At 41.8% G+C, this 13,128-nt stretch overlaps 1 protein-coding gene across 3 annotated transcripts in view; it reads left to right on the top strand.

Annotated features, from left to right (window-relative positions):
• Positions 1–11,806, top strand: part of LOC123997455 (protein FAM163A-like) — a 31,323-nt gene extending 19,517 nt beyond the window's left edge. For 2 of the 3 annotated variants that reach the window (XM_046301713.1, XM_046301714.1), the window contains exons 2-5: positions 9,075–9,164; positions 9,465–9,488; positions 9,719–9,833; positions 9,944–11,806. In XM_046301713.1, coding sequence (XP_046157669.1) covers positions 9,741–9,833; positions 9,944–10,333 — 483 coding nt within the window. In that variant the 5' untranslated portion in view covers positions 9,075–9,164; positions 9,465–9,488; positions 9,719–9,740 and the 3' untranslated portion in view covers positions 10,334–11,806. Of the gene's footprint in view, positions 1–9,074; positions 9,165–9,464; positions 9,489–9,628; positions 9,834–9,943 lie in introns of all 3 variants that reach the window. The other variant, XM_046301715.1, reaches the window with a different exon arrangement.
• Positions 11,807–13,128: the final 1,322 nt, after the last annotated feature.

The raw sequence follows: 13,128 nt of genomic DNA, 5'->3' as shown, positions 1-13,128 counted from the left end.
TAAAATGGATTAAATAGTTTTTCCCCCTCATCAATCTACACACAATACCCCATAATGACGAAGAAAATACAGGTTTTTCTATTTTTTTTGGCAAGTTTATACAAAATAAAAACAGAAATATAACATTTACATAAGTATTTAGACCCTTGACTCAGTACTTTGTTGAAGCACCTTTGACAGCGATTACAGCCTCAAGTCTTCTTGGGTATGTCATTACAAACTTGGCACACCTGTATTTGGGGAGTTTCTCACATTCTTCTCGGCAGATCCTCTCAAACTCTGTCAGATTGAATGGGGAGTGTCACTGCACAGCTATTTTCAGGTCTCTCCAGAGATGTTCGATAGCGTTCAAGTCCGGGCTCAGAGGACATTCAGAGACTTGTTCCGAAGCCACTCCTGCGTTGTCTTGGCTGTGTGCTTAGGGTCGTTGTCCTGTTAGAAGGTGAAGATTTGCCCCCGTCTGTGCTGTGAACCCTTATCTGAGTGTATCTGAGCCGGTAGCCCAGCGTATCCGACACATGGGGCTCGGTATGTGGTAATGTGATTGTATCAGTGGAGGCTGCTGAGGGGAGGACGGCTCATACCAATGGCTGGTACAGAGCGAATGGAATGTCATCAAACATATGGAAACCATGTATAGGATACCATTCCACCTATCCACTCCAGCCATTACCCCGAGCTCGTCCTCCCCAATGAAGGTGCCACTAACCTCCTGTGGATTGTATGTGTCATGTGTCGATGCCCATGACCACTGCACTGTCCTGTGATAGTGTTCAGTGACAGTGTAGCGCCACTAGGCCTTTGTGGATCTGATGTTTTGTCACGTATTAACTGGAAGTGATGTGCTTTTCTGTATCAGGTTTTGCACGTAGGGATAAGGGAATTGGAAATACACATGACACTTGGTTTTTAGATCATTTGACCTTATAATGGCTGGAGACAAATGTGAATCCAGTCACATGGCAGCAAACTGAAGCATATCAACATATCACCTTTCCCAGCGTCAAGTTAATGAAATGCTGTGCCATCATGCAGAATTTTCAGAATGAATCAAACCACCGTTTTCTTTCGTTCGTGCATAAAGGCTCTCCAAACCTGTTTTTTTTAGGATTCATAAATACTTTCCTCAATCGAAATAATCTATCAGAGTTTTTTTAAATCTACCAATTGGTGCTGAAAAGGAGATATTTAGATGGCTTTCTTTCATTGATCATTGATATTAAGGACCTGTTCTCTCTGTGTATTCTATGTAGACAAAATTCGAACTAAAAGGTACACCGTATTTAAAGGGATGGCTTAACATAAATGTACTGAAAACCCAATTGAATGAAAACTCCACCAGAAAATATGTTGGCCAGCAAGTGTGAGTGTATTCAGTGGATACATGAAATGTATTCCCGAGTGCACAAGGTAGCCACATCTGCAGAGAGTTTACGCGACTGAATAAGGTAAGTGTGAAAGATGTCAATTCGAAATTGGAATCGAGTCAAAATGGAACACACCCCATCCACCGTCAATGTGTAAGCATGACTTGCTGAAGAAGAAAGATGGGGACATATCAGAACCTCTATTGGCTTGTTGGTTGTCTTAACCAACTCAATTCTACAGTTAGCTTCGATTTTTGCAACCTAAATGGCACCCTATTCCTTATATAGTGCACTACCTTTGGGCCCTGGTCGAAAGTACTGCACTAAAAAGGGAATAGGGTGCCATTTGGGACTCAGTCTGCAGATGTTCTCTATAAAGAGCAATAGAGACCACTGCTGTTGGTGCTCAACATTAGAATTACTCATAGTACTTATTTTAAAGGCTCGCTGGGCTTTTAACAGTATAAACACTTGATGTCATGGGAGAGATGGTGGAGGTGGGAGCAAGGGAACAGAGCTGGATGAAGAAGCAGCAGGTTGACGGGATGAAAGATGGTGTGGGCGGGAGTGGGCGGGAGGATGGTGATGGAGGTGAAGAGGATGATGGGACTCGAAGTTACAGGAGGGTGTGTGCGCGTGTGTGAATGAGCATATCAATGATGGGTGTGTGTGAAGGGCTGTTTAAGGAAGATGGGTTTGGTCAGGGTCGAGGAAACATCTCCCCAGTGTCATGGCAACAGAAACGTGTGCGTGTGTCAGCTCATCGATCTGCACACTCATAGTGGCGATAGAGGGAGAAAGATGGAGGGCTATGTTTGGCAGGGACCGAACCACAGTACCACACACACGCTAACAGTAGCGTTATTATACTCAATCTAGGTTTTATTCACTTATTATCAATAATATAGAGACCTCCAGACATACAGCATTCCAAACATGTAACCATCTCAATGTTCATATCTGTAATTGTCTCACATACGGACTAATGAACCCCTTGGCAATGTTCTTCCTCAACGGCTGCAGTGTGCATAGGCACTTATTCAATCCCAGCTTTAACACATTGGAAAGCAGTTCTAGCTCGAATACATTGAAGATGTGTTCGTGCTGGGCTGGAACAAAAACCTAAACACACTGCATCTCTCCAGGACCTGGGTACTGAGCCCTTTCCAGTTTAGATTGTTGACATAAAATGAAATGAGCATTCTTTTAATGTTACGTCATTCTGCCGATCTGAGGAAACTTGGAACGGCTCACGTAAAGTCCTTACAGCGGGCCCTTCCAGAAAAGTGTCCCCAAATGTCCTCGGCCCATTGACAGAGACGGTGTGACTTGGTGTAGAAGCCCGTTTGTGTACTGCAGTCTTATCAGTGTTTGGGCTCTTCAGGCAGTGTAAGGGGATTGAAGGCTGCGACAGGCCATGGCATTGTTTCTCTAATCTGGGCCCAGCAGTGGTGTGAGTGAGTTGTTCATCCAGCCCACTCTCTGTTTTCTGTGTGTTTGTGTGTGAGAGATTGCCTGTGTGTGTGCCTCTGTATTCGTGTGTGTGTGTGCGTGAGTGAGTGAGTGCAAACACGTGTGTTGAATCTCAAAAAGGACGCCAATGTCCCATGAAATACATGGTGAACTAGCCAGGATTAGCTCTGCAGATGACAACGATGACATAATCAGATGGAAATGATTGTTGCATACTGATGCAGTGGTTAAATGACTAAGTGGTTTCAGAATGACGACCCATACCTGTCTCCTTCATCCACCTTTATTGAGGTTGGGCAGCAATAACCTGGCGTCATGAAACTGTCTCAAATAGTCTAATATCCTTGTCTGAGGTTGTTCATCACCACTGATTTGTACCAATGCACCCCCGAGCTATAAGACTGCTAAATAGTTAACCAAATATAGCTACCCGGACTATCCGCATTGACCTCCCTCTTTTGACTCCACATACACCGCTGCTGCTGCTTATTATCTATCCTGTTGCCTCGTCACTTTACCCCTACCTATATGTACATATCTACCTCAATTACCTCGTACCCCTGCACATCGACTTGGTACTGGTACCCGGTGTTCTTTTTATTTGAAAGGAAAGAAAGTGATATGACGGCATGCATAGGAGCTAACTAAATGGGTGAATATCCTTAATAGAGTTATATTAAGGAGGCATATTAAAAAGATTACTGACATCACTTTTTTTGTTGTTGCTTCAATTAGCCAACTGTTGGACACAGACATAAAAAAAGACGTTGCATCACCGTCTGAGCGACTCATAGCTTGAAAGACTATGAGGAAAAGATGCAGGTGGACAAAAACAGACATATGACTGGGCACTTCCTGTTCCTGCCTCTGACAGGAAGTGGTTGCGCCCCACGGAGCGTAGGACCCCGGCTGTGGCGGCGCAGCTTCCACCTGCTGCCGCCTAATTACATCTCATTAGACTGACTCCCTTAATCGAATCTGCCCTGCTGCTCAAACTCAATTCTGTCTGGCTGACTGGGGGCCCACACTTCCTCTATATTGGCACTCACTGCATGCACACACACACACACACACACACACACACACACACACACACACACACACACACACACACACACACACACACACACACACACACACACACACACACACACACACACACTGGAACAGTGACCGTGTGTGGAAGTATGAGCAGTGTGTCAGACTTTGCGTGAGCTGGATTGTGCGTTTGAGAGATTCAGTGAGAGAGTGTGTGATAGGTTGTGAGATAAAATGTGTGCGCGAGTGTGTGTTCTACATGTGACAGGCTGTGAGAGAACGTGTGTGTGAGTGTGTGTCACGCTGTGTCTGTCCGATTGTGTGACATGTTGTTTATGTCACACTGTGCGTCGGAGTCTTCGATACTCCGCCTATGTCAGTGTGTGAGTACATTCATCAGCTTGTGCTCCATGCAATGCACGTCAGCGTCCGTGCAAGACTATCTTGTCTGTCAAAGTCCTCATGTTAGTCTGTGGCCCGCGAAGAGTTCATCAGACAGTGTGTTTGTGTCTGCCCACGACGGGTGTGACATATCAAGGAATCTGATTAAACAGCATGATCATTACACAGGTGCTGGGGGACAATAAAAGTCAGCTCGAAAATGTGCAGTTTTGTCACACAAAACAATGACGTAGATGTCTCAAGTTTTGAGGGAGCGTGCAATTGGCAGGCTGACTGCAGGAATGTCCACCAGAGCTGTTGCCAGAGAATTGAATGTTCATGTCTCTACCATAAGCCGCCTCCAATGTTGTTTTAGAGAATTTGGCAGTATGTCCAACCGGCCTCACAACCGCAGACCACATGTGACCATGCCAGCCCAGGACCTCCGCATTCGGCTTCTTCACCTGTGGGATTGTTTTAGGGGGGTTGGGTGCTGAGAAGTATTTCTTTCTGTAATAAAGCCTTTTTGTGTTTAAAAACTAATTCTGATTGGCTGGGCCTGGCTCCCCATTGGGTGGGCCTGGCTGTCAAGTGGGTGTGGCTATACCCTCCCAGACCTACCCATGGCTGCACCCTGGCCTAGTCATGTGAAATCCATAGATTAGGGCCTAATGAATTTATTTCAATTGACTGACTTCCTTATATGGACTGTAACCAGGGTTGGGGAGTAACGGATTACATGTAATCCAATACATGTAAGGGATTACAAAAAATACGGTAACTGTAATCCGTTACATTACAAGCAAATATATTGTAATCATATTACAGATACTTTTGAAACACTAGATGATTACTTAGAGGATTCATTTTAAATTCAGATCTTTGAAACATCTCTGTTTTCTCAATGACATTCAAATCAACATTGAAAAAAGGCGCCAGTTTAAGTTTGTGCCACATGAGCGAGTCTGACCACAAAGTCAGAGACCACTATGATGAGACACCAAATGTGTTTGATGGATCGCGGGAAAAAAGCAGGAATAGGCTTTTGTAGGCTACAGTCCAAGCTATGTCTTCCAATGGTACGACTGCTGTCGGCATCCAAAGATTATCCAATTTGAATAAATGCTTGGAGGTAAGGATGACAGCGGTGGTGTAGTCTACAGCGATACGGATGACACTTATTATTGATATCTACATAGCGCATTGATGTGAATCACACTGCTGCTCTCTCATTTAGTTACGTATTTGCGCCTTATTGATTGTGGTTGTTGTGGATGGCTGTTCACAAATCTATATATATATTTGAACCCAATAATGGTTGAATTCAAGAAGTTTAAGCTGCCTATCAATCATTGTTTTTGAAACCAATGGACAGCCAGTAAATCAAATCAAATGTATTTATATAGCCCTTAGTACATCAGCTGATATCTCAAAGTGCTGTACAGAAACCCAGCCTAAAACCCCAAACAGCAAGCAATGCAGGTGTAGAAGCACGGTGGCTAGGAAAAACTCCCTGGAAAGGCCAAAACCTAGGAAGAAACCTAGAGAGGAACCAGGCTATGTGGGGTGGCCAGTCCTCTTCTGGCTGTGCCAGGTGGAGATTATAACAGAACATGACCAAGATGTTCAAATGTTCATAAATTACCAGCATGGTCAATAATAATATTATTATTATTATTATTAAGGCAGAACAGTTGAAACTGGAGCAGCAGCACGGCCAGGTGGGCTGGGGACAGCAAGGAGTCATCATGTCAAGTAGTCCTGAGGCATGATCCTAGGGCTCAGGTCCTCCGAGAGAGAGAAAGAAAAGAGAATTAGAGAGAGCACACTTAAATTCACACAGGACACCGAATAGGACAGGAGAAGTACTCCAGATATAACAAACTGACCCTAGCCCCCCGACACATAAACTAGTGCAGCATAAATACTGGAGGCTGAGACAGGAGGGGTCAGGAGACACTGTGGCCCCATTTGAGGACACCCCCGGACAGGGCCAAACAGTAAAAAATGCTCTCTTGCAACAGCTACATAGTACAGAGCCCAGCCTATGGAATACAAGAAGGGCTTTTATTGCTCAATCTAATTCATGCTGATCATTTTTTTAAAAAATCCATAGGACTAATGTAAACATGCTCAAACTCGCACACTTTTGATGAGGGGCAATCTGTAGTTGCTACATCCATTTTTGGACTTATAAATGATATATATTAATGTAAAGATATAATTTAATTGTATTATTACATGTAGTAGAAAGTGATGGGTTAGAAGAAGCCTACATAACCAACCCATAAATCAAAATGTAACATCCATGTATGGCCCTCTACGTAAACTTTAACAGTGATTTATCCTGCAAAAGACGTTCAATTGGTAACATCCATTTTTGTGTTCTTCCCATGCCTCTTCAGGGGAAAGTCATCTAAAAGTAATTGAATGTAATCAGATGACTGAGTTTGGGTATTCCAAAAGTTGCGTTACTGATTACAATTTTGGACAGGTAACTAGTAACGGTAACATATTACATTTAGAAAGTAACCTACCCAACCTTGACTGTAACTCAATAAAATCCTTGAAGTTGCTTTTGTATTTTTGTACATTGTAGTGGCGGCAGCCTATTAAAATATTTGGAGGCGTGGCTTGTTGGGGGCGTGGCTTTGTGGCATCACATGAGGCTGATTGTCATGCCAGTTAGTTAATTTGTTATCTTCTGTTCTGTGATTCCATTCTAAGCTTGTACACTGCCAGTGCTACAGTCTTAATGATATTGACATAGATGTACGTGATACCAGAGAGCACTAAAGTTTCATTATTAATACAGGCACCATTTTGTTACAATTCTGTAATGTATTTCAGAATGTATTTTCAAATTCAATAACTACATTTTCTGATGCATTTAGCACTCATATAATATATATATATATATATATATATATATATATATATATATATATATATATATATATATATATATAATACATATATATATATTAAATACAATCTGTAATATACATTTTTAAAATACATTATTTGGCCAATTTTAAATATTCTGTGTCATAATTATTATTTTCTAAATCGCATGGGTGTGTCTGTATTTTCGTCTTTCGAAGGGCTGTGTCCCCGCATGCCTGGCTGTGCATTTCATCTTGCCTTTAAGTACTTGTGTGTGTGTGTGTCAGCTTGCAGTATGTCAGTCAGACTGTGCTAGTCTGCACTTTGCTGTGCTGCTTTATTAGCCTGTGTGTTTGATCTATGTTTGCCCCTGTGACAGTCTGTCAGGCTATTGTGTGTGCTCCTGTGTGTGTGTGTGTGTGTGTGTGTGTGTGTTCAACCTGATATCACATGGATAGGTTGATCCCTAGGTATATCTCAGCTCCTTTCATCCCTCTGATTAAAAGTCAGTGCTGCTGTGAAATGCACCCGTGAGACCAGAGAGACGGACCACTAAATCACTTTTAAAGCCCCACTCTGTATTATAGACCTGCCAGTTAGACCATGGTCATAGACACTGCATGGCTGTTGAGACATTGTCCTAATGTTTGCAATTCTAGCTTGGCTTGTGTGTGTGCGTGTTTACACACCCTTTATTTTTATTCTACATCGAGTCCCCCCTTGTTTCAGGATTGTAGTGTGAGTAATGATTGGTGTGTGATGTCTGGTTCACCATGACATTATGATAGAAATAATCTGAGTTCTTTGGACTTGAGTTTAGTGTTGGTTAAAGGAAATGACAAAGCATTACTCAAGAGTGAGAGCTCATCGTTAAGGGATGTGATTTGGTCAATTGGCTGAATTTGCCAAGATAATTCAGGAAACGTCTAGAAGAAGATAGTAATGTACAGCCTCTCGGGTCTAAACCACCTTCAGGGTATATATGTGTGCACTTGCACTTTCAAAAATTGTGTAATGATGTAAACAACAGATTTTCCCTTGGGGGGGGGGGATTACCAGCATGCTGATGCTTTTTTCCCCTCTACAGTTTTTTATTCTGTAGCTCCATCTTGTGGCAAGGATGTGTAGTTCAAGAGGAAGTGTAGCCAGGATACAGTAACATAGAGAGAAAAAAATATATGTAGTTCCAGTCAAAAGTTTGGACACACCTACTCATTCAAGGCTTTTTCTTTATTTGTACTATTTTCTACATTGTAGAATAATAGTGAAGACATCAAAACGATGAAATAACACATTTGGAATCATGTAGTAACCAATAATGTGTTAAACATTCTACAGCGATACACCATACAATCTGGTTTGCGCTTAGTGGGGCTATAATTTGTTTTTCAACAGGACAATGACCCAAAACACATCTCCAGGCTGTGTAAGGGCTATTTGATCAAGAAGGAAAGTGACAGTGCTGCATCATGTGACCTGGCCCCACAATTACCCGACCTAAACCCAATTGAGATGGTTTGGGATGAGTTGGACCTCAAAGTGAATGAAAAGCAGCCAACAAGTGCTCAGCATATGGGGGAACTCCTTCAAGACTGTTGGAAAAGCATTCCTCATGAAGCTGGTTGAGAGAATGCCAAGAGTATGCAACGCTGTCATCAAGGCAAAGGGTGGCTACTTTGAAGAATCTCAAATATAAAATATATTTGGATTTGTTTAACACTTTTTTTGGTTACTACACGATTCCATATGTTATTTCATAGTTTTGATGTCTTAACTATTATTCTACAGTGTATAAATTAGTAAAAAATTATCAAAAAAAAAAAAACCCGGAATGAGTACGTCTGTTCACACTTTTGACTGGTATTGTATGTTTTACATAGAGCATATTATATGACATGATATTCCATTCTGTCTATCTTGTTTGGTCAGAGAACGACGAGGCTGTGTATCTGTCCATCAGCGTCTCCTCCCACCTGTGACCTGGGTTTTCCTCTCCTGCCCTCCGAACACTCTTCTGATGTGAGTATCCTACTTACAGGGGTCACTCTTTCACTACTTCTTATTCTCCCCCACATATATTATTGTATCAAATTAGATGTCTTGAGCTGTCAGGTCAAACAGACATAGTTAATCGCAGTGAGAAAGTTGTCAGAAGATGACACCATATAACAGTATACTAATCATCTATGAGGAAATTGCTTTGAACATGAAAATGATTGAAGCCCTAATTGTAAGTATAGTAATTTGGATCAATGTCAGTGGTTAATCCCTCCACAACTGCGCAGTTCATTGTACTGCCCATGGTCTTCTCTCTTGCAGGTGTTAAAGCACACTTTGCTGAACGTGAGTTCCATTTTATTCACTAAAACAATATATTCATGTCCTATGTTATAGTGCTTCTGGGCCATGTTCTGTTGTCAGAAAATATTTTGAAAAGGAATGAAACCTACCTGAATATGTCCAATTTGAACACACATTCCCAGTTCCCCCTACATTGTGTCCTGTTGAAAACAACCCGGGTTTCTGTTAGCCCAGTGGCCTTGTGATGATGACGTCACTTCCTGTGCCTCCAGAGTTTGATGGAGAGCTGGTCGGATGACAGCTGGAACTGTTGTCATAACCGGAGGAATTCTCGCCACGGTGATTCTCTTGGTTATCATAGCAGTGCTCTGTTACTGTAGACTCCAGGTAGGTGTGTGTGTCTGTGTATGAGAGCTCTACTTAGACTCACTACAGTCTCTATTCACTAATTAATTGTCACAAATCACAACCTCTCTCTCTCCGCCCCTCTCCGTCAGTATTACTGCTGTAAGAAGAATGGGTCAGAAGGGGACACCGGCTCCATCACGCAGCCCCATTTTGCCTGCAATGCGTGCAGTGCACCCGGGGTGGATGGGGCGGCCGTCACCCCCCTCTTCCCAGAGCCCACTGCCCCCCACGCCTCAGGGCCTCCCCGCAACTACTGTCCCACCTGCTCGCCCTACGAATCACCCTTCTACATCCGCACCACCGATGGGATGCGCAACGGTGGCGAGCGCATCACCTACATGCCCACTCACTATGAGAACCCAGCGCTGGGTCTCGACCTGCCCTCCCTGCATGGCTCCCTGCTGAGCACCGGCCAGCATCGCGGCAACCCAGCACCGGACTTCTATACCAACACTCGCGCTATAAGTACAGAGGTGTGACCCACTTCGTATGGGGTCCTGGTGGCTCAGTTGGTTGGAGCGTGCTGCTTCCAACTCTGGTGTTGTGGGTTTGATTCTGTACACAGAATATTTGTTCATTTTCGTTTTGGATAAAAGAAACTGGTAAATTACCATATTTTTATGAGGATGGCCACTGGTAGCCACTGTCTCTCTCTGCTGACCGCTACAGAGAAGATGATGGAAAAGTAGCATTGAGAGACAACATGGAGCATTGACCACTTGATCTGGTCAAACACTTCCTGGTTCTCTCTCTCTCTCTCCCTACACTGTCAGCTAGCTTCCAGCTGGTTCTCTCTCTCTCCCTACACTGTCAGCTAGCTTCCAGCTGGATTCGGGTAGTACTGTTTTTATTTATTTAAATGGAGGTAGCTATGTTTGTTGTTGTTTAAACCCCCCTAGGCTCCTGTAATACAGAGGCAGATATCATCCCTTTGTGTTTAATTGACTAAGGGGACAAGACCAAGACCTATCCACTGTCTGGCAAGGTAGTGTGTGGGATTCCAATCTTCACTGTTTGAGGGCTATCTGTATTGTGGTTTCACCTGCACCTACTCTTTGTCATTTCCTTGTATCTGCCAATAGAGACAAATGAAAGCTAACTGCATTTGAGTGATGGTAATCAGAAGAAGATGAACAATCAAGTCTCCTAAGAGTAATGCAGAAAATACAAAGAGACAGTAACTACTTCAGAGCTTTCTCTATGCAAGCTCTTTCACAATCAAACCTGAAACGGTTGGAGAGAAAAGCCTAACAATGCAGCTGTCAATTGTATGTTTTTCTTTTTCAAAAATGTTTGTCATATGTAACTGGAACTATTGAAAGATTATTGTTTGTTGTCTTCTGTTATTGAAAGATGTATGTACTACGCCGACTTTTGAGACCATGGAATTTGATTCCATAATATTACGACTCAAATATTGCAGTTTAAAAGATAGTTTTAATGTAAAGACAGTGGCATTTTGTCAGTGGGTGATGATTTGTCCGTTTTGTCTCTGTACCCGTGTCATTGAGTTGGGCTACCACTCTTTGCTCAGAGCACTGAAGCTACTGTACGGTTCAAATTAACATATTGTATTTCTCTTTATTGACAGTGATGCAACAACTTGGAAATGTATATATTACCAAATGCATTGAAGGCATTTATAATTATTTGTTTGTCTCCTTGATTGACTGGCTGATGACTTTTGGGATTCGGCCACAATGTATTTTTAATTGGGACGTGCAAGTCTGGTATAATTTAGATGTAGTTTGTGCCATTTTTGTGTCCACACTTCAGATCCCCTGAGTGTTGATTCTATGAACTGTAAACATCCATGTCTTTACACATTTGAGTGTTTCTTTCAACTTGTGAAATAAAATATCTATGGTAATTGGTAACAAAATACAATTATTAGCCTATTTATATAATTATATGGCACTCATTTTAAACTCCTATTAAACAATATTGCTGGCCATGTGTATTATTATTTAGCCCCCGTTGGTGTCTTTTTATGTTTTGGAGTGAAAAAAACGTGTCAATTTGATTGGTTGAAACAGCAAAGCAAAAAAAGGACATTTATGATAGTGGTGAAATTAATGTAGCTATATATTTTTTTCTAAAACCGACCACATTTACTAGTTCTGCTTTGAGCAGAAATGCCCTATGCCCTATCATGCATGTGACAACAGCAATACTCATTAGATACAACAATCCCAATGTAAGCCGCCTTGGTATTAGGTCCCTACACCCGTGCAAGTATTGTACCTGTATTTTTGTCAAACATTGAATGAAGGAATAAATATTGAAAACATACTAAAAGCAGAGGAGGTTGGTGGGGAGTAGCTATGGGGGGGATGGGCTCATTCTAATGTATGGAATGGAATTAATGGAACGGAGTCAAACGTGATTTCCATATGTTTGATTCCGTTCCATAAATCCCATTCTAGGCATTTACAATGAGCTCATCCTCTTTTAGCTCCTCCCACCAGCCTCACCTGACTAGGCGGTAGATTGAAAGGGAAGCTGTTATAAAATGATTGGCCGTAAAAATTAAAAATAAACAGTTGTGTTAGGGTGTTGTTTCTGGTGTTTATTTGCTCCTTAAAAAGGGGTGAAAGTTGTGTGTCTGTTCAAAAGCTTCTTTAAATCTGGCCTTTTAAAATCCAAAACAAAGACGATGAATTAGACAATACATTTGAATTGAGAATATCTACAGAATTACATGCCCCATAAGGACACATATTCATTCTTAATTTCTGTTGGTTTAGGTAATTCATTAATGGATTTTTGGAAAATGCTTAAACAACAGGATGCTATATTTGACAATTAAAGATTTATAACTGCTTGAAATGCTTTTGTTGTCTGTATTTTGTACACACACACACACACACACACACACATTGTAATTATGGTATTGGCACTGACCCTGGAACTGGCACCCTGTATAAAGTTACATTCTCATGTACATCTAATTTCTGTTTGTGTGTTTTTGTTCATCTTTTAAAAATATTTTTTCTTGTACTACTGTTACTGCATATTTGGGAAAGAAAGCAAGAAAGACATTTCATTGTACTAGATAGTGCACATGCCAATAAAACTTCACTTAGAACACATACACATGGCCTGCTAAAAGGCAAATGGCTCAATCAAGCCCATATAGGCGACATACAACTTACCAATAGTACATTGTATTGCAGTGGTCTGAAGCATATTCCTCCCTTTTGTCTTTATATTTAGCCAAACAAAAATGTCAATGAAGGAAGTATATCCAGTGGTGACCCGTCAATCAGGGCAG

The sequence above is a fragment of the Oncorhynchus gorbuscha genome, linkage group LG15 (assembly GCF_021184085.1).
Source record: "Oncorhynchus gorbuscha isolate QuinsamMale2020 ecotype Even-year linkage group LG15, OgorEven_v1.0, whole genome shotgun sequence".
Lineage (NCBI taxonomy): Eukaryota > Metazoa > Chordata > Actinopteri > Salmoniformes > Salmonidae > Oncorhynchus > Oncorhynchus gorbuscha.
Note: the sequence above shows the minus strand (reverse complement) of the source record. Positions and strands in the feature narration are given on the sequence as shown.